Source organism: Cotesia glomerata, linkage group LG9 (genome assembly GCF_020080835.1).
Source record: "Cotesia glomerata isolate CgM1 linkage group LG9, MPM_Cglom_v2.3, whole genome shotgun sequence".
NCBI lineage: Eukaryota > Metazoa > Arthropoda > Insecta > Hymenoptera > Braconidae > Cotesia > Cotesia glomerata.
This window is the reverse complement of record NC_058166.1, coordinates 4635630-4659044: the sequence shown is the minus strand read 5'-3', so window position 1 is coordinate 4659044 and position 23415 is coordinate 4635630. Positions and strand designations below refer to the sequence as shown.

The 23415-nt window shown below is 32.7% G+C and overlaps 1 protein-coding gene across 3 annotated transcripts in view; it reads left to right on the top strand.

The window, feature by feature from the left end:
* The window catches only part of LOC123271176 (sushi, von Willebrand factor type A, EGF and pentraxin domain-containing protein 1), a 50010-nt gene that overhangs the window by 19810 nt on the left and 6785 nt on the right, over nucleotides 1-23415 (top strand). For all 3 annotated transcript variants that reach the window (XM_044737413.1, XM_044737414.1, XM_044737412.1), the window contains exons 3-7: nucleotides 4321-4348; nucleotides 11120-11201; nucleotides 11278-11444; nucleotides 12479-12622; nucleotides 14274-22772. In XM_044737413.1, the coding sequence (XP_044593348.1) occupies nucleotides 4321-4348; nucleotides 11120-11201; nucleotides 11278-11444; nucleotides 12479-12622; nucleotides 14274-22772 (8920 nt within the window). The remainder of the gene's footprint in view (nucleotides 1-4320; nucleotides 4349-11119; nucleotides 11202-11277; nucleotides 11445-12478; nucleotides 12623-14273; nucleotides 22773-23415) is intronic.

The window sequence follows — 23415 nt, the reverse complement described above, 5'->3', positions numbered from 1 at the left end:
ATTTTTTGATATGTTATGAATTGCTATCTCATACGTCTGAATTAACTTTTTGAATAGATCTGACAAAGGGTTATCGTTCAATAAATTATTAAAAAAATAAAATTTGACATGTAGCCTATCGAGAATATTGGCGAGATGCACATATATCCATTTATGTGACTAATTAACTCTTATAAAGATTAAAAAACTTCTATTTAATTAATCAACTTTCGTAGAATACGTTCAAAATAAAATAAAAAATTAAAATTTTAATAAAATAAAATAAAAAATTTTTGAATAAAAATTTTTTGACGAAGGCTTTTAAAGATATTTTAATTCAAAAGATAAGAAATTCACGAAAATATTAGTTCGACGTACTTAAAAATAAATAAACCACGTGATTCGGTGCAGTGTGGCAACGTTGCACAGAATAAAACGCGCCAATTTTCAATTTTAATAATTCCTGTGTATTTTTATTGGTTATGATTTTCAATTCAACACTACACAGCGAGATAAATATAAACAGCTGTTAAACGCGATGTTGCCATGTCCACGTTTTGTGAAAAAATACTTGTCAAATTAATAATAATGTTAGGTAACGGTTAAATTATAGTAATTAATTTTCGTATTCAAATTTTCAATTTTAATTAAAAAAAATTAGATTCTATTATAACTTATGGAGTACTGTCCGTGCAACTTTAAAATGCTTTTTTGAATTTGCAAAATTTTTTATCAAACAGATTTTTCTGCTCTTAATCCTTGAGTTTTAATTTTATGATTTATCAGTTAGAATCTCAAAACCAGAATGACATTTAAAAAAAAATGTTTTTCGTTCATCAAGTAGTTTTTTTCTTCAGTTATTACGTCCTCAGATTTATCTTAAGAAATATAATCTGACTGCAATAATAATGCAAAGACATCCCAATTAAATAATTGACATACCAAAAGTCCTTGTTGGCAATTCAACTTGCATGTAGGCCGAGATAAAAGTTGAATAAGTACTTAAAATCCTTTCTCTCTCTATCTCGGTGTCTTTAAAATTCAATCATCTCTGTCTCTTGATGCAGGTACATTGAGTAAAGTATAAAACACATAATGTATATAAGAGTTTATGTTATAAGTTGCAACCGGTGAAAGCGAGACCGAGGGACTTGATGCACATACATTAAATTACACATATGCCAAAGTACCTGAATATACTGAGTCTTAAAACTCGGCCGGAAATTTATAATACAGATTTTTATTCTCTTATACATTAGACACAAAATTACTAGAATGAAAACCGTAACATATTTTTTATAAATTACTCTCTTTTATATATTATATATTATACTTATTCATTACATATTTTCATTTTCTGTCCAACGTTTTTCATTCTTTTTCTTATATTTTCTTTGGTAATACTGAAAGCGAATGAAGAAGCACAGACATGAAAAAAGTTAATAGTATTTTTTAAAAACAAGCTACTATACTTTTATAGCTTTATAATACTTGCTCGGGTTTTTTTATTCGAGATTGAAAACGTAACATTAACCGTTGCATTGCGTTTAGTACTCAACTTGTACTCTTGTATTGCGCTTGTGGTTTACTTGTTAGTTAGATATATATTTTTATTTTATACAATTGCGTATGTACTCAAGTTATACTCGATCTCGTTGGAATGCATCAACAGTTGTGTCACTGTAATTTTATTCCTTTATTAATTATTTTTTCGATTTATTTAACTTTCATTTTTATGACCTCAAACACCTTAAGCTAATAAATTTTATACACAAAATATAAATCTGTAGAGTTTTTAATCATATTATTTAGAGATTGAAATATTTACAAATTAAACCACATTTTCTAGATGAAAAAAAGAAAAATTGAAGACTGTTAATTATTCTCTTTTTTTTTTTTTACAATTAACCTTTGAAAGTTAATATTGAGGATAATCCAAGTTACTATTTAAAATTGTTATTTATAAACTGAGAGAAAGAATTTATTAAAAAAAGAAAAATAAGCAATGTAATAAGAAATTAATTTGTTTAAAATGTTAAATAATTTTATTTCTTAACTGAAGAAATTTTCTAAGTGAAAAATAGTTTTTTAGATTCAAGTAAAAACAATTTTGAATAAAATTTTGCAAATTGCCTATCTAAATTTTTTTTTTTCCAAATCAAATAAAAATTTTTGCAACAAGAAAGTTACTGTAAAAAAATTTTTAATTTTCAACAATAGTTATTTTCGATACGTATGCGCAATGGTAGGTATTTTGGTAAGCTTGAAGTGATGTCACGAGGCTGAGATTATGAGTGCATTCTCAACAAAACCAAGTACGTTGTTATCGGTCGAGCGAAGCGAGACCAGATAAAACGTACGAGGTTTTGTTGAGAATGTATTTATAATCTCAGACGAGTGTCATCACTTCAAGTTTATAACCAAAATACCAATCTTTGCGGATTTGTATCGAACAAAATTTTTTGTAATAGCAACAGCGAAACTCGGATTTGAGAGGATGCAAATAAAATGTTATTCATTATGAACTGTCACACGTAAATAAATGACAAACTAAAATATTAGTAAAATTGTTTACAAGAATCGACTTGTCGCCAAAATTTTTTTTTTTCGATTCATACTCTCCCTGGTGGATGATTGTAGAAATAAACGAAACTAAATATCCTATAGTACTTTTTAGCATCCATGCGGGAATGTAGAGACAGATAGAGAGAGAGATGTCACTAATCCTTACGTGTGCGTGAAAAGTAGACTCAACTATAGATGACCAGATATCATTCATTTTACCCCTCCTAACTATAGCTCGAAAATCCAAGTTTCGCGGTTGGTATTACAAAAATTAATTTTTTGTCATAACAATTTTTTTTCAAAACTAATTTATTCTCTCAATGTATATATGGATGATTCTCTGTAAGGATAATAGCATATAACATCACAGGGGACTGTTTTTTTTTAATCAAATTGAGAAAAATCAAGTAAACTATTTTAAAGTATTCAACTCTTCAAGTTCTCAATGAATGTTTACATTAATTAGAATAATATTAAGACTTATGGATTCAATTTTATAAATAAATTATAAATAAAAATAGTTGCGAGGGGACTGAGTTTTGAAGTGCCCCAGACATATATTTCCAGCACAAATGGTGCTTTGACACTAAATAAAATGACAATAAAGCGCTAACAGTCCTATGATTATTAATTAACTCAAGGATAGTTAGATCCTTATAAATCTTACAAAAGGTAAAATAACATGCTGGATTTTTTTTTTTGGCTTTGAACTTCTGGCAGGGGACTGTTCTTAAAATGCCTGGGACAAACTTTGGTTTAATGAATTTAATGAAACAAATTAATTTTCGGTATTTTTTATTGAAGAAGATTGTTAGTTAACTAATTAAGTTTACAAACATTATGGACCAAATTATATATTATGGGCGAATAACTAAAATTTAATCTTAAAGTTTTAATTTTGGGAATGGGACAGCTCAGGGGACTGTTATTTCGGTGGTTTACGAATCTATAGCAAAAAAACCAAAATTTATTTCATTTTAGTTTTCAATGCTCCAAATAGAAATGTTTTTTTACTTTCGTAATTAATTTTTTTTAGTAACAAAATAACAATTTTTCCAATAAAAAAAATGCCTGGGACAGCGAAAAACATTCTTACAGATAATCACCCAAATAATAGAATTTTTTTACTTAATTTATCTAAAAAATTAATAAGAAAATTAAATATTACCTGTACAAATATTTAGACTTTGTCTGTATAAATTATTAAAAAATAAATTTCTGAGAGATGAAAAAGAATTTAAGATCTATCTTAAGTATAGTTAAAAACAATTTTTTTAAGTGAATGATAATTAATTTTTATAATGCATTAAAGTCACTATTTTTCAATTTGACATTCCTGATTAATAAAAAATTTAGGCTAAAAAATTTTAATGGTATATATAATGATAATTAAAAAAAATAACCTGATTTTGAGTAAATAAAATACTCGAAATAAGTAGTAGAAAAAATAATAAATTTTAATTTTTTCGAGATTTTGACATTTTACACAAAGAAAAGAAAAGGGATAAATTAAATTATGTAATGTTCTGTGGCGCTTTCTTTAAAAAACTGAAAAAATTACTATTTTTACAGATTTTTTAAGAATTACATTGTAAAATTTAAATATTACATTAAAATCTGTGAAAATTATGTTTGAATTTAAAAAATGTTATTTCAAACTGCAAATTTTCTAGTTTTAAATTTTCGAGATACGAGATTACGTCAAAGTATAGTTTAAGAACCAAAAAATAATTATATACCATGCTAACATATTTTTTTTTTTTTTTTTTTCAACAGGTTTCCAATGTCTTCACCTGTCCAAATGGTAAGTTATTATTGTACCTTTGACATCTCCCTTCTTCTATTCTAAAAAAAAGTACCTGATCCTACGGTTGTGTGAACCTGCAATCTACCTGCACCTTCTTTTACTGGTCGCCCTAATTCCCATCCTTCGGTTAGCTTGGAAAATTTATAATGGTCATAAAGCGCCGGTCTATTTTTCTGAAAACTGAAAAATCGATTTTCTATGCCAGGTATTGAAGGGTGTTTTTTTTTTTTAAACCTGCTTTCTACTTTTATGAAAAAAATCTAAATGGCTTAAAGTCTATCAAACTTTTCTAAATGTTAAACAAAAATTAATACTAAATTAAAAGTCAATGTAGATAAATTAATCATATACTAAGAACTAAGAGTATTACATACGATAAAAGTTCCTATTATTGACAGAGCCCTCATTATTGACACTCTATTTAATTATATTATTTCATTATTAATATCTGTTAATAATCACAATTGTTGATATTTCATGGCAATTTTACATATTTTCAAAATTAAAAAATAGTAAAATTTAATTCTAAGGTATAAACTATTTACCGCAAAAATATTTCATTTTTTCAAGTAGCCAAAACTGCTTATACGTTCGTAATTTCTTAACAATATTGTTAAGAAAGACCTTATTTTCAAATCTAGATTTTTTAATGTTTAATACAAAGTATTTGAGACTAAAAAAATTGCTAAAAAAAAACCTGGTAAAAATTATAGAAAAGCTAGGTCTTAAATAAATTTTAAAATAATAAAAATTATTGATAGTTTTGCATTAGTTAGTAAAAATGATTATTGTTAATATAAATTTAACTGTAATTAAAGACCTGTCAATAATGGGGTCAACGGTATGTCAATAATCGGCTCTTTGAATTTTTTACGCTGTCTATAATACATACATTCGACCTGTTGGTTTTAAGTTGATATAATAATTATTAAATTTATTGCTATTTAAGTTAATTAATTAAATTATATAAGTAAAAACAATGATTAAGGTGTCCTTTAAAAAAAAAGTTGACAATATTGATTTGAAACACGATAAAAAAATTCAAATATTCATGATCACTCTTATAGTGTTAATAATGGTGGGGGTTTTTACCTTATTGTAAATTAAAATTAAAAAGTAAAGTAGGGAATAATGACGAAGAAAGCATCGTAGATCGTATACTGTACAGATACTTCTGATGACACATAAAACGAAAGAATGTAGAATTGTCATTAAGGAATTTCATTGAGAAAGAGGAACTAAAAAGTAGGAAATGTAATGGAGCCAACTTGAGAGTTTAATGAGGCTGAATCACACATCAAACGCGGATAAGTATGAGAAGAAGAAAGGAAGACAAATATACTAATGTAATAAAATAAAGAAAAGGAATAAAATGGACACAGTATTAACTACGGATAACTTGCTTTAAAACTCAGCTAACGGCAAAAAAAATCTTACACTCCACAACCTACATAATTGTAACTCGCTATATCGCACCAGAAAAGTAGAACAGAGTTGTCAAGCATGCGAATAATATTTTTTAACGCAACCCTAAGCCATTGTTTTCAAATTTGCTAATTATTCGTAACATATTGCATAGTACATGCGTGTTTAATTATGAATTATATATAACTACAGATTCATTTTTTCTCACCACTCTAATTAACAAACGTCTTATATAATTTCGTATTAAAATGTTCAGAACATACTGAAATATTCGTGTAATTTTTTTATTATAAATTATTATTATTTATTGTTGGGATTGTGCAGAAACAGAATTTTCAGCGCGAAGAATAGAGTAAGTTTTTTTCAATAAAGAAAAAAAAGTAAGAAGAAGAACGGCATTCTTTAGAGATGAGCATGGGTTCTATATTCTGCTGCATATACAACATCATGTCTTAAAATATAAAATTTTTTGTCAGAATTTTAAAAGAATACTGGGCTTACTTTACTATTTTTTATTTCGATTGATCGGTTGTTTTAATTGGAAAGGAAAATGATTAAAATTGTTTTTATTAACTTTTGATTTTATGTTTTTTACACATGAAAGTAATAATGAGGCATCGCGTAATGAACGTGAAGAATAAAAAGACGATGAATGGATAGGAAAATATTTGTGTGATTACTAAAGAGTAAGAGAGAAAGAGAAGCTGCAGAATGTACCGTATGCCCAGTTGACCTTTCGAGAGAAGTAAAAGTCTTTATGAAGTGAAAAAAAAATTACAATGATGTAATGAATAAAGTATTGGCAGCATATTTAATGAAGTATGCGTTTGAATATTTTCTCTTGATATTTATTTTTAATTTTTCTCTGACGATTTGAATTTCACTTTATTATTTATTTTTAGATTGTATTATGAGGAAATATCATACTCGTTTCATTAATCATTATATTTTAAATCTTTGAATTGGATAATATATTTAAAGTTATAAATTTATGTTTATTTGTTGTAAATACCGTGGTTAGAAAATATTATCATTATATTTTATTACAAATTTTTTTGCGAATGCTTTTTCAATTGAGTCGTATATAATCGTACTTTTTTTTTAAATTTTATTTAACAACGATACTAAGAACCTTCTAAAGAACCTTCAAGTAGAAAACTGTACATGTAGTGACATCACATATCGATAAGTTGCTTACAGCAGTCATGATAGAAATATATGGTAGATTTTTGACGTTGCGATCAACTACCTGGACGGATAATATTCTGATTTAGAAAAATACTAAAAAATATTCAATTCAGTTTCATACAGTCGACGCTCTCTGTATTCGACCTCTCTGTATTTGACCGCTTTCTGTATTTGACCACATTCTTCCTCTTAGTCCAGTCGGCAGGGAAATATTAGGCCGTTTGTTTACGACTTCCAATGCAAATGGAGTAAATTGCAATTTTTTTTTTTTAAATACTCAGAAAAATATGTAGATCATTGTTTAAAAAAAAAAAAATCGCGGAAAATCAATTGTTTAAAAAAATAGCCATTTTGCAAGTAGCTTTAAATTAAAATATCTCGAAAACTACGCAAAAGTAGTCGAGACATGCTGCGTATGAAATTTAGAGAATTGAATAAGGAACAAAATGGGCTAAACCCGATGTCTCTACGACCAATAGTTTACGAGATATTAATTTGTATTTGATTTATCTGTATTTGACGATTTTACACATCTCTTATGGACAAGGACGAGTCAAATACAGAGAATGATCCTGTACGGGCGAGTCAAATACAGAGAGCATTGACTGTAAAATAAAGAAGTTCGAATAAAATAAAAGCCAAAAAATATTAATATAAATTAGCAACTTGCAGTCACTATGCAATTTGCGAGATTTACGGATTATAAATAAGAAAAGTTTGGCTTAGTGATTTTTTGATATTTATAAACACTTTACATAGTTTGAGTATTTTTAAATAAATTAAAAAAATAATAGAGTTATCACAGGATCAATTATAAATACTCTAATGGTCAAATGTGACGGTACAAATTTATAAAACCAGAAAATAATTCAAAACTCCTCTAAAAATTTGACATATAAAATTGACTACTAAAAAATATATAAAACTAAACGGCACTTATTCTTATCAAGACCTTTCTGATGATACTAAATTTCACTATTAAAATTCCTTTAAAAATTATAATATGCTCGTCACAAAATTTCCCTTACTCTTTCAATTATTTAAGTTATAAATTACTATCGCTGAGAGAATTTCAAACCTAATTTATGATAAAGATATGCCCGTTACAAAATTTTTTATAGTCTCTTAATTTTATAAATTAATTTTTGACCTATAACTACATTCACTTACACAAAACAACACAATAAAAAATTTTGCGTCAATGCGTTAAATAAATTTGTGTTAAAAAATTTTGGGTTAAATATTAAACACTTTTTTGTGTTGATTGAAGAGAATTGACCCAAATAAATTTTAAATTAACACTTAAAAGTGTTAAATATTTACCACAAACATTTTTGACGCAATGACACAAAATTTTTCACTGTGAAAATAAATAAATAAATAAACAAATCATGCTTATCTCAAAATTCGAATCTATTTACTACTGCTTCGATAACATAATAAATTAACTATTACTGAAAAGCATATGAAACAATGAAAATATACAAACTCAAGTCAATACCTTTCCAATGATCTTAAGTTCATTTTAAAACCTCATTTTATCATATAAATACGCCAGACACAAAATTTTCCTTATTCTTTCAATTATATAAATGATTTAATGGCGAATACTACTACTGAAATATACACAATGAAGAAACTAAAATTCCTTCAAATTTCAAACGAAGTTTACTTTAAAAAAGTTATATTTCTGACATAAATTCATCTGAATAATGATCCATTCGAAAGTACCTAAAAAGATCACTAATTCCAAATCTACCTTGATTATTTATATATACTCAATTGTTGATGAATATATTAGAAATATCATTTCTGTAAATTAATTAAAAATTTTGAATTTTAATCAATCTAATGGGCTACTTTTAACGTCTGTTTCTCTTTTAAGAACTTTCAAATAGATAATAATTCGTTTATTTGTTTTTTCAGAGTAATGATTTTCGTCGATATGACGATCTAATTATAAAGACTGTTTGAGTTGAAAAATTTCAACTAATAAGTAAAGTAACATTGACTTTTCCTTACTTCAAAATTTTTCTTTTCGGTAATTTAAAATTTGTAATAATTACGTAGTTTAAAATTATATAGTTAGAGATTCGTAATTATTTATTATTTTTTTTAATTCATTTCTGCATGAATACTACAATTAAAAAAAATAGAAGAAGAAAATTAAATATTGATTAAAATTTTTAAATGTAAGATTGAAAAAAAATTTTATTATTGAAATTTTTTATTTGATCTTAAAACTTGCAATCTATTCCTTTTCGCATGTTTCATTCATAATTGCTTTTCTTTATTAAACTTCGATGCATAAAAACAGTAATAAGGAAGTGAAGCAAATAATATTTCAAATACCAAGAGAGTAACAATTAAACATTTCGTGACCAATCTCTATTTAGTATCCGTTATAGATCTGTAAGACTTATAATTTACAATATAATTAAATCGGTAAGAGTTATTGATACAAGGTACATTAATAACATATTATTAAACAGTTCACAGTCGAAATAATAAAGTAATCTTACGAAAAATGAATTACATAAATTAATTTGTCAAACGAGGCATTATTGGGTTATTGTGTCTGTAACCCCTTTACATCAACTAAACACAGTAAAAAAGCGTACATACGTAAGTAAAAAGACATAAATAAGGATGGAGGAAAAGAATAAAGATGCCAACGTCGAAATCGGCATTTCACCTCCTCGATTTCTATCCACAACACGTGAGATTCGTTCACATGTGCAGCACACACGTACATATTAAGAGCTTTTGTGTGTATTGTATGTACTCATCCTTTGGCTCGATCGCGTTTACTCGTGCGTCGCACTAAAAACGATCGAGGTCGAGACTTAAATCGAGACTTTCTGAGTTAAGTCTCTTCTTGGGTTCTCTGTCTTTCTGTCGTCTGGGTATATATCAATACACATGTATATGTAATAATAATAATGTAAGAGTATATGTAATGGGTCACTAGCCGCCTTTCGGAAGAATATTCCTAACGGTCGATCACCTTTCTCCATATTACTACTATATATTTAACTTGTATATGATATATACTTAAACAATCTTCTAATCTTCTAAAATACTTAATATACTTCATTTTCAATTGTCTTATGCAGGGTTAACATGTATCTAATCTTTATTGCTTATTTTCATGTTATACACTGAGAAAAAAAATTTCTATTGAAAAAATGGGTATTTTTGTAGGAAGAAATTAATTTAGTGAAAATTTTAAACAATTTTATTTCTTAGCTAAAAAAAATCAAATATTTCCTCATAATAATTTTTTTCTTGAAAAAAAGAGCAATATTATAATTACTAATTAATTTATTAAAAATTCGAGACAATTTTATTTTTTGGATAAAGAAATAAAAATTTTTCATAATAATTTTCTTGTTGAAAAAAATGAGAAATATTGTAGTATTAATTTGTTAAAAATTTGAAACAAATTAATTTTTTAGCGAAAAAAAACAAAAGTTTTCTCATCATAATTTTCTTTTTGGAAGAAAAAAGAGCAATATTGTAATTACAAATTAATTTATTGAAAATCTTAGACAATTTTATTTTTTAGATGAAGAAATAAAAATTTTTTCATAATAATTTTCTTCTTGAAAAAAAGAGCAATATTGTAATATTAATTTGTTGAAAATTTGAAAAAATTATTTCTTAGCTAAAAAATTTTCTCATAATAATTTTCTTCTTAAAAAAATGAGCAATATTGTCATAACAATATTATTATAACAAATTAATTATATTATTATATTAATTATATAACTATATTAATTACATTACATTATTATAACAAATTAATTGATTAAAAATTTTCAACAATTTTATTTGTTACTTGAAGAAATAATAATTATTTCACAGTGATTTTCTTGATGAAAAAAAATTTCTTATATTTAGAAGAAAAAAATTTTAAATGATAATTCGCAAGTTGTTTATCTAAAATTTTCCATAAATTAATTTCTTGTTATAAGAGATCATTTTTTTAAAAATAATTTTTTTCTCAATATACTTGATGGAGAATGTATAATAATCCCTGGTCACTTTATTTTTCTCAATCGTATTTCTTAATACCATTTATTTTCATGTCACTTGACTTGATTTTACGACAGAATTTCTCTTATTAACTTAAATAATATTTTAATCACGCAGGTTGGGAGCTCAAAGGAATATATTGTTATAAATTTTTCAACATCAAACATTCGTGGGAAAAAGCCGCCGAATTATGCCGAAGGTTTGTTAATTATTATAATTTATTTAAATTCCAATCACTGCTGGTAATAATTTATTTATGTTTTCTTTTTAAATAGATATGGAAGTGAACTGATGGTGGTTGAGTCATACAGCGAGAACAATATGTCTGCAAGTATTGTAGGAAAACATTTGGATAAATATTGGTTGGGCTTAGCGTCGTTAGACGATCTAAGAACGAATACGTTAGAATCTGCTGCAGGAATGCTTGTTTCTCAGTATGCAGGTAATTATTCATAAACAATTGTATATTGTTAATATTATAAAACCACTTCGATAAATTTAAATAAATTTAAGCATCTTACACTCTGATTAAAAACTTATCGTAGCTGAAGAGAAAAAATTTTACCATTTTGAAAAAAAATTTTTTTTGAGTCAAGAAAAAAAAATCTTGACCCACGAAATTATTCTTGATTTAAGGAAATTGTTGTTGACAAGATAATTATTTTATCAGTTTAGGATAAATAATAATTACTTAAGAGTTTCTTGAAAATGTTATTTAACATCTATGCAACAGTTAAATTCTCAAGTATGCATTCGATTTGTAAGAGATAAAATCGTTCTAATTGTACAATAGATTTTTTTTTCTCATGACTTCATGCTCATTTTACGTTGTCAAGATTTGAATCGGAAAACATGTAACTTAATTAATTAATACTTGAATAATTGTCTCGCTTTTACGATTTCAATTTCTTCTTAATTACTAATATCGGATGAAGATTTTACTATTAATAAATTTTTTAATGCAATAAAAAGAAAAATTTTGCCATTTTAAGAGCGTAAAAAGAGTCTAATTGTGTGAATGTATCATTGATATATGTTAACACGCTATTTAAGAGCGTCAATCGGATCGAGGTCGCGGAAATGCGGAACTAACATTCACGTTAGTCTCGGTGGCACCGAGACACACTTTTCTCTATTCATTTAATGTATGCGTTAATCTGACAATTGTAACATCGTAAACATAAGATGTGTGCACGAGATTCACGCAACTTGAGGTAATCCCGGAAATCTCCATAAATTAGCTTCCTCCCTCTGTTTCTATTTACATAACTGAGAAAATTTACCAAGTAACATAAAAATAAAAATACTTTCCTATTACGGTCCTAATTAATCAACTCTTAAGTTATTACGATGATTTAATTGTTTTAGTTTAAATAAAAATATATATTTTAATTCATCGATATCATGATTTGAAATTTTAATAGGAGATAATAAATGGAACTTTTTGAACAATTTAATAAAAAAAATTTTTTTTAGGTTTTTGGGCTTCTAAACAACCGGATCCAAAATCAGGCGAATGTGTAGACTTTGCGATCTCTGATGATCAACAACAATCGTGGGAACTTACAACATGTGAATCACTGTTACCTTTTATGTGTAAAGCAAATGCATGTCCAGCAGGTACAGTTAATCATTTAATTTTCAAAAATCGTTAAGGGGTCATTCTGGTTCTGGAGGTCGAAAAAAAGCCAAAATTTATGATTTTTTTGCACAGGACTATTACTGATTTTAAAATAAAATTTATTCAGCTCAAATACACTCTTGAATAGTACAAAAAATATGTAAATTTTTATTATGAACAAACAGGCGAACAGAGCTTCTCCGAAAGTTGGTATCTTGCTGATGTACATGATAACGGCTCATCTAAAACACAAAAACCAAAATTATTTACATTCCATATAGAATTAGTTATTGAACCAGTTACGGAGATTAATATTTATTGTTAAATAAGAAAATTACGAACATTAAAGAAAACTGTAAATTAAGGCTTTTTTAACCGTTTTTAGTTCTAAAAAAATAGTAAAAATCAAAATTTTGATTTGGTTGCAGCTGATACAATCGCTACTACTATGAAGAATATGTGGGTTGAGTTTCATTAATATCGGGTCCGTGGTTTAAGAGATATTATGTACGTCAACCACAAAAATATAGTTCAGAGATAAACGCGCTTACAGTTTTTTTAATTAAAAAATAAAAAATCTTATTGCTCGCCTCATAGCGCAAAATGCTCGATACCCGACTCGTCAAGATTAAGCAATTTTGTGATCTTCAAATACCTTTATCATAAACATATTGCACTTATACAATAATATAAGTAGATGTACACCTAGAAAACACTTAAATTGAACCACTTTATACTTTCTAAAATCATTTAATGGTACTATTTTGAAAAAAAAAAAAACGTTTCGAAAAAAATTTTATGTGGGCTTCTTGATGTCACTTCATTTTATATGTACCAACGATTACATCCGAACAAATTGATATTTCGAGACCGAGATTTTATTTTTAGTTTAAGAATTCGATGAACTGGTGACGTATTTCATATCAGTAGTATAGTTTACGTATTTTTTTTTTTTAAATTGAATTTTATTAAAATTTACCACTATACACACGTACAAAAACAAACGAACTTTTCTTTTTTTTTTTCACGTGAAAACTATGGCGCCACTTAATAAAGCTAGATTTTTTTAGACTGCATGCGCATACAAAAAAAAAAAAACGGGCGCCGATATTTAAAAAAAAAAATAAAAAATACTCTGTAAGCAATTACTCAGCTATTATCTTTTTTTTAATCAATTACACAATTCATTTTTTTCTTAAAAAATGAATAAGCGTTATGAGGCGTGCACCTTTGGATTTTCCAAACTTTTTAAAGTCAATCAGCAATGCCAGCACTATGCAAAATCCCCTCAGCCTTTTTAAAAATTTAATTTTCTTTCACTCGAACTTTCATATAAACATCGTAAAATAATAAAGTTACAGTGGCCTGATCACTTAAAAATTGTAACACAATACTTTCAGATATATGCACTTTCTGAAAAAATAAAAAAAAATTTATTTTGAAAGTTACAGACCAGAATGATCTCTTAATACAAAAGATGTGTTTACTTATTATGCTAAGCTCGAGTCAGAAAAATTAGTTTACGTAAAACAACTTACGTAAGCTCATTTTTTCGATTCAAGTAACACTGAGTGTTAAATTAAAATACAATTTTTTTTTTATTTCTCAAATATATTCCCCTTCGTCATCATTAATGAAATAAATTTTTAGGATCATTCCACTGTTCAAACGGCAAGTGTATAAACGCAGCATTCAAATGTGACAAGCAAGATGACTGCGGTGACTACTCCGACGAGATTGATTGTCCAAACAATTGTCAATATTACATGGCAAGTAGCGGTGATGTGGTAGAGAGTCCTAATTATCCACACAAATACACGCCACTGAGTAACTGTAAATGGACATTAGAAGGCCCGCAGGGTCACAATATTCTTCTGCAATTTCAAGAATTTGAAACTGAGAAGAGTTTTGATATCGTGCAGATCTTAGTTGGCGGACGTACGGAAGAAAAGTCTGTTAACTTAGCAACACTATCAGGCAAAGAAGAATTAGCTAACAAACGTTTCGTATCGGCGTCGAATTTCATGATAATTAAATTCAGTACTGATGGATCAGTAGAGCGCAAAGGTTTCCGTGCGTCATGGAAAACTGAGCCACAAACATGTGGAGGAATATTACGAGCTACGCCTCAAGGACAAGTATTAACATCACCAGGATATCCGCAAAATTACCCAGGAGGTCTCGAGTGCTTGTACATACTCCAAGCTCAACCAGGCCGAATCATTTCTATAGAAATTGAGGAACTTGATCTGCAAACCAATCGTGATTATATTTTAGTCCGTGATGGAGAATCACCAATGAGCCGTCCGATTGTCCGACTCACCGGCAAGACAGAAAACAATCCAGCAGTCATTATATCAACTAGTAACAATTTGTACCTTTATTTCAAGACCTCGCTAGGAGACTCACGTCGTGGCTTCAGTATTCGCTACACTCAAGGTTGCCGTGCAACCATCGTCGCGCTAAACGGCACCGTTCAATCACCTTCTTACGGGCTCAATGAATACCCAAACAATCAGGAGTGTCTTTATCGCATCAAAAATCCAAAAGGCGTTGCGTTGTCTCTGAAATTTACCAATTTCAACGTGCACAACACCGACTACGTTCAAGTTTACGATGGATCAAACACAAATGGCTTAAGGTTACACTCCGGAAACGGTTTCACCTCAAACACACGTCCTAAAATAACTCTGACTGCAGAAAGCGGTGAAATGCTGGTTAGATTCGTTTCAGATGCTTTGAGAAGTGCAACTGGATGGCAAGCAACCTTCTCTGCAGACTGTCCCCATCTTCTACCAGGTGAAGGGGCTTTGGCAAGCAGCCGTGACACTGCGTTCGGTACAGTAATCACATTCTCCTGTCCTCTGGGCCAGGAATTTGCGACGGGTAAGCCGAAAATCACGACAGAATGCTTGCCAGGAGGTAACTGGTCAGTGACGTACATTCCAAAATGTCAGGAAGTCTACTGTGGACCAGTTCCCCAAATAGATAATGGTTTCTCAATTGGATCTTCCAATGTAACATATCATGGACTTGCCACTTATCAATGCTACGCAGGCTTTGCATTCCCCTCCGGAAGGCCAACTGAAAAGATCTCGTGTTTAGCTGATGGCAGATGGGAAAAGAAACCTTCGTGCTTAGCTTCACAGTGTGCTCCACTACCCGAAGCACCAAACGCTAACATCACAATTTTGAATGGTGGTGGTAGAAGTTATGGTACCATTGTAAGGTTTGAGTGCGAACCTGGTTATGTTCGTACAGGTCATCCTGTCATTCTTTGTATGTCAAATGGCACTTGGTCAGACAACGTCCCTACTTGTTCGCGTGCCAAGTGTGCAATATTGCCGAGTTTGAAGAACGGATTTTTGGTTGATACATCAAGAGAATATTTCTATGGAGATGAAGCCCGAGTACAGTGTAACCGCGGTTACAAGCTCACTGGATCGAATATAATTACATGCGGAGCGGAGCAAAGGTTTGAAAATGTTCCATCGTGTGAGGATATCAACGAGTGCGCTTCAAGTCAGTGTGATTTAGCATCAACTGAATGTGTCAATACACCTGGTGCTTTTGCTTGTAAATGTAAATCAGGATTCACTCCTGCAATGGACTGTCGGTCGGTTGGTGACTTGGGTATGATCAATGGTGGTATCCCGGATGAATCTATCACAGTTAGCAGTTCAGAAAATGGATATTCGAAAGCCGGAGTTCGGTTAAATAGCGGAGACGGGTGGTGTGGCAATGATGTAGAACGTGGTATGAATTGGGTGATGATTGACATGAAAGCTCCCACAATTATCCGCGGATTCCGTACCCAAGTTGTTGCTAGATTGGATAGAAACATTGCATTCACTTCTGCAATACGTATACAATACACAGATGATTTGACTGATGCATTCACTGATTACACAAACCCTGATGGTACGCCAGTTGAATTCAGAACGGTTGAGCCTATTCTGTCTATTCTAAACTTACCGGTTCTCATAGAAGCACGATACATCAGATTCCGTATACAGGATTACGTAGGAGCGCCCTGTATCAAGCTTGAGTTGATGGGTTGTACAAGACTCGAGTGTACTGATATTAATGAGTGTGCTAACAACAATGGCGGATGTCATCAAAAGTGTATCAACAGTCCCGGTAGCTATTCATGTATGTGTAATACTGGTTATGAACTGTACAAAGGTAATGGAACGGCTGGATTTGCAATTGCTAGGTCAGAAACTGGAGAACGAGATGGTGATTTGTATCAACGTAATAAGACATGCGTACCTGTAATGTGTCCCAATTTACCGGCTCCTGAAAATGGAAAAATAATGCTCACTAAAGACCAATTCCACTTTGGAGACGTTATAAGGTTCCAATGTAACTTTGGGTACGTTTTGGCTGGATCATCAGCTGTTATTTGTACATCAAGTGGTGCTTGGAACGGAACAACGCCTGAGTGTCAGTTTGCTAAGTGTGTATCGTTACCAGATGATAAAAATGAAGGTCTCTCAGTGATTAGATCTGATGAAACTAGTGTTCTGGTACCTTTTGGACAGAACGTTACGTTGAAATGTGGTAACTCAGGACGCTACTTACGGAATACAGCTACTGCAGGCTTTAGACAGTGTGTTTATGATCCAAAACCAGGACTGCCAGATTACTGGCTCTCTGGATTCCAACCAGCCTGTCCCCGATCAAATTGTGGAAAGCCTCTACCAACTCCTGGTGCAGAGTACGGACAATATGCAGACACTAAATATCAGTCATCGTTCTTCTTTGGTTGTCAAGATACCTTTAAGTTAGCCGGTCAAACAAATCGTCATGACAACGTAGTACGTTGTCAAGCAAATGGTGTATGGGACTTTGGTGACTTGAGATGTGAAGGACCGGTTTGTGAAGATCCTGGTAGACCAAGTGATGGTTTCCAAGTCGCACGAAGTTATGAACAAGGTTCTGAGGTAAACTTCGGATGTAATCGTCCAGGTTATATTCTGATTAATCCGCGTCCTATTACTTGTCAACGTGAACCCGAATGTCGTGTTGTTAAGCCACTGGGTCTTGCATCAGGACGCATTCCTGATTCAGCGATAAACGCTACTTCGGAAAGACCTAATTATGAAGCTAAAAATGTAAGATTGAATTCTGTAACTGGTTGGTGTAGTTTTAACAAGCAAGGACAACGGGACTTTACTTACGTCAGCGTTGATTTGGGTCAAGTATTCCGAGTCAAAGCTATCTTAGTTAAAGGAGTCATCACTAACGATATAGTAGGAAGACCTACAGAAATACGATTTTTCTACAAACAATCCGAAAATGAAAACTACGTTGTTTATTTCCCGAACTTCAATTTAACTACACGTGATCCTGGCAATTATGGTGAATTAGCAATGATTACATTGCCTAAGTACGTTCAAGCACGTTTTGTTATTTTGGGAATCGTTAGTTTTGTAGATAATGCTTGTTTGAAATTTGAATTGATGGGTTGTGAAGAGCCGGTTGTGGAGCCACTTTTGGGTTATGATTATGGTTATTCACCTTGTGTCGACAATGAACCGCCTGTCTTCCAAAACTGTCCTCAACAACCAATTATGGTACAAAAAGGACCAGGAGGAGAATTGCTGCCAGTAAATTTCACCGAACCAACTGCTGTTGATAACAGTGGCAGTATAGCTCGTTTAGAAGTTAAACCGGAGAGTTTTAAGACACCAATAAGGATTTTTGAAGACACGGTTGTCAAGTATGTTGCGTTTGATTACGACGGAAATGTTGCTATTTGTGAGATTAATATCACAGTGCCAGATATAACACCGCCTAAGCTAAGTTGTCCACAGAGTTATGTTATCGAATTGGTCGATCGTCAAGACAACTACAATGTTAACTTTAATGAAACACGTAGACGGATCAATACAACTGATGCCTCAGGACCAGTTACAGTGACGTTTTCACCAGAACGCGCAGTAATTCCGATTGGAGGATTCGAGAATGTCACCGTATATGCAACAGACTCAAGCGGAAACCGTGCGTCTTGTCACTTCCAAGTTTCAGTACAGGCAACTCCATGTGTAGATTGGGAACTTAAACCGCCGGCTAATGGAGGTTTGAAATGTGCGCCTGGTGACAAGGCGCTTCAGTGCATTGCAACATGTAGATCAGGCTACCGATTTACTGATGGTGCCCCAACAAAAACATTCACTTGTGATCCAATTAAACATTGGTCTCCAACATCTGTGGTACCTGATTGTGTTTCAGAGAATACCCAACAAGCAGATTACCATGTAAATGCCACAGTAATTTATCGAGCTAATGGGGCAGTATCCAGATCATGTCTTCCTCAGTATCAAGACTTGATGGCCCAATACTACATGGACTTGAACGCTATTCTAACGCAACGTTGTTCAATAGTTACCGTAAACACTAATGTTTCCTTTATACGATCAATTCCAATGCTATTAGAAGAAAACGTTTTGAAGATGGATTTCATCTTAGTAGTTGTACCAGTGATTCGTCAACCAAAATTGTACGATCTGTGTGGCTCAGCATTGAATTTGATCTTCGATCTGTCTTTGCCATATGCCAGCGCAGTAATAGAACCACTTCTGAACGTGTCTTCTATAGGCAATCAATGTCCACCACTGCGTGCTCTGAAATCGTCAGTCTCACGTGACTTTACTTGCAGCATAGGTGAAGTACTGAATATGGACACTGCAGATGTACCAAGGTGTCTTCATTGTCCGGCAGGGACTTACGCAAGTGAACAGAAACAAAAACAGTGTATATCTTGTCCGAAAGGGTACTATCAGAACAGCGATCGTCAGGGATCATGTCTACGTTGTCCTTTCGGCACTTATACCAAAGAACAAGGCACAAAGAGCATTGATGACTGTGTACCAGTCTGTGGGTATGGAACATACTCACCTAATGGTTTAGTACCTTGTTTAGAATGTCCAAGAAATAGTTACACCGGTGAACCACCGATTGGTGGTTACAAAGACTGTCAAACTTGCCCAGCAGGAACTTTTACATATCAACCAGCAGCTCCAGGACGTGATCGTTGTAGGCCGAAGTGTGCACCGGGAATGTATTCTGACACAGGTCTTGCGCCTTGTGCACAGTGTCCTAAGAATTTCTATCAACCTCAACATGGTGCTACCACATGCATAGAATGTCCTACTAACACCTTCACTGATAAATCAGGTGCAACCGGTCGTGAAGCCTGTAAGCCCGTTACTTGTACTGAGTCTATCTGCAAACACGGTGGGCTATGCTTACCAATGGGACACAGTGTCCAATGTTTCTGTCCAGCTGGATTTTCTGGACGGCGATGTGAAATAGATATCGATGAATGTGCATCACAACCCTGTTACAATGGAGCCACGTGTATAGATCTACCACAAGGATATCGATGCCAATGTCCAATCGGTTATTCAGGTATCAATTGTCAAGAGGAAAAATCTGATTGTTCCAATGACACTTGTCCTGAAAGAGCTATGTGCAAAGATGAACCAGGTTACAACAATCATACTTGTCTCTGTAGATCCGGATACACTGGAGTTGACTGCGATGTTACGATAAACCCATGCACTGCCAGTGGTAATCCTTGCAACAATGGCGCTACTTGTGTAGCATTACAACAAGGACGTTACAAGTGTGACTGCTTATCCGGGTGGGAAGGCCAAAGTTGTGAAATTAATACCGATGATTGTGCAGAACGACCGTGCTTACTTGGTGCTAATTGTACAGATTTGGTTGCCGATTTCACGTGTGATTGTCCACCAGGATTTACTGGCAAACGGTGTCATGAAAAAATTGATTTATGCTCCGGAAACCCATGTTTGAACGGTATTTGTATCGACAAATTGTTCCATCATGAATGTATTTGTCATCCCGGATGGACAGGTGCCGCTTGCGAAACCAATATTAATGAGTGTGCCAGCAAGCCTTGTAAGAATAATGGCCAGTGTCTTGATCAAACTGCAGGATATACGTGTACTTGTGAACCCGGTTACACGGGTCAACAGTGTCAGCATACTATTGATGATTGCGCTTCAGGACCATGTCAAAACGGTGCTACTTGTATGGACGAGCTTGATGGTTATCAATGTCAATGTAGACCTGGCTTTGTCGGTCTACATTGTGAGGCTGAAATCGACGAGTGCTTAAGCGATCCATGTAATCCTGTAGGTATGGATCGTTGCGTTGACTTGGATAACAAGTTCCTGTGTCACTGTCGCGAAGGATATACAGGTGAACTTTGTGAAGTCAATATTGATGACTGCGCCTCAAACCCTTGTCTTAATGGTGCTTCATGCCGTGATGAAGTAGGAGGCTATAAGTGTGTATGTCCTGAAGGATGGACCGGCGATAGATGTGAACAAGACGTGGGAATGTGTCTCAATAGACCTTGTCAGAATGACGCGATGTGTGTGGATCTATTCCTCGATTACTTCTGTGTATGTCCTTCAGGTACTGATGGCAAGCAATGTGAAACAGCTCCAGAAAGATGCATCGGTAATCCATGCATGCACATGGGAAAATGCCAAGACTTTGGCTCAGGCTTGAATTGTACTTGTCCTGATGATTACACAGGAATCGGTTGTCAGTATGAGTACGACGCTTGCCAAGCTGGTGCATGTAAAAACGGCGCTACTTGTATCGACAATGGACCTGGATTTACTTGCATATGTCCACCAGGTTATACTGGCAAAACTTGTGAAGATGACATTATTGATTGTAAGGAGAATTCATGTCCTCCTTCTGCCACGTGTATCGATTTAACCGGCAAATTTTTCTGTCAATGTCCATTCAATTTGACCGGTGACGACTGTAGAAAGTCAATCCAAGTAGACTATGATCTCTACTTCACCGACCCAACGAGAAGTAGTGCCGCTCAGGTGATACCATTCTTCACAGGAGCACAGAAGAGTTTGACCGTCGCAATGTGGGTGCAATTCACTCAGAAAGATGAAGCGGGAATATTCTTCACGTTATACAGTGTTTCTTCGCCTCATGTGCCCACAAATCGACGTGCAATGATTCAAGCCCACAGCAATGGAGTTCAAGTCTCTTTGTTTCCAGATGTTCAAGATGTTTATCTACCATTTAGAGAGTATGCAACAATCAATGATGGCCAGTGGCATCATGTAGCAGTTGTTTGGAACGGAGAAAATGGTGGAGAGCTGATTCTTATTACTGAAGGCTTGATTGCCAGTAAAACTGAAGGATACGGTAGCGGAAGAAGCATACCTTCATATGCTTGGACTGTTTTAGGAAAACCGCAAGGAGAAAGCCCTAAAGGCTACACTGAGTCTGGATTCCAAGGACATTTGACTAAAGTACAAGTATGGTCTCGAGCTTTGCATGTTACCAATGAAATTCAAAAGCAAGTCCGTGATTGCCGAACTGAGCCGGTATTGTATCCAGGTCTTATATTAACCTGGGCTGGTTATGACGAGAGTATCGGAGGAGTTGAAAGAGTCGTTCCTTCGCATTGCGGACAGCGAGTCTGTCAACCCGGTTACGGAGGTAGTAAATGCCAACAACTTGAAGCTGACAAAAGTCCTCCTAAGGTTGACCATTGTCCTGGAGACTTGTGGGTTATTGCCAAGAATGGATCGTCAATTGTAAACTGGGATGAACCTCGTTTCTCTGACAACGTTGGAGTTGTTAAAGTACAAGAGAAGAGTGGGCACCGATCTGGACAGACCCTATTGTGGGGAACTTATGATATCAGCTATGTTGCTTACGATCAAGCGGGCAACTCGGCTAGCTGCAACTTCAAAGTCTACGTTCTCTCAGAGTTTTGTCAAGAACTGGCAGATCCTATTGGAGGATCACAACTGTGCAAGGACTGGGGTTCAGGAGGACAATTTAAAGTCTGCGAGATATCTTGTAACTCAGGGCTTAGATTCTCGCAAGAAGTTCCCAAATTCTATACATGTGGTGCTGAAGGATTCTGGCGTCCTACCAACGATCCTAGTTTACCAGTTGTTTATCCCGCGTGTACCGCCGCCACACCGGCTCAACGAGTTTTCAGAATAAAAATGAACTTCCCTACATCTGTTTTGTGTAACGAAGCTGGTCAAGGTGTTCTTAAACAGAAGGTTCGAAATGCTGTCAATGCTCTGAATAGAGATTGGAACTTCTGTTCTTATTCTCTAGAAGGTAATACTCTATCCGTTCATGTCAATAGTTGATGAAGAGGTCATTCTAATCTACAAACTAAAATTATTTACCTTTAATATATAAGTAGTTATTGCACCAGGTACAGAGATTAATATTTATTGATGAATAACAAAAAGGCGGACATTAAAAAAAAACTGAAAATGAAGGTTTTTTCAGTTTTGAGTTTTTAGCGAAGCGCGTGATACCCGACTCGTCGAGGTTAATCAATTTTCTGATCTTCAAATGCCTCTATAAAAACCATACTGCACTTATACAATAATATAAGCAAATGTACACCTAAAAACACTTAAATTAAACCACCTTATGCTTTCTAAAAATCATTTAATGTTGCTATTTTGAGAAAAAAGAAATGTTTTGAAAAAAATCTTACGTGGACTTCCTGATGTCACTTCATTTTGTATGTACCAACGATTACTCCCGAACAAATTGATATTTCGAGACCGGACTTTTTTTATTAGTTTAATAATTCGATAAATTGGTGCCGTATTTCATGTCAGTAGTATAGTTTACGTATTTTTTTTAAATTTAATCCTATATTATAAAATAGATGAAAGTCTTGAAGTTAGCCAAAGGTCGAAACTCGCAAAAAACGGGCCACGATTCATTATTGGTTAAAATTTAG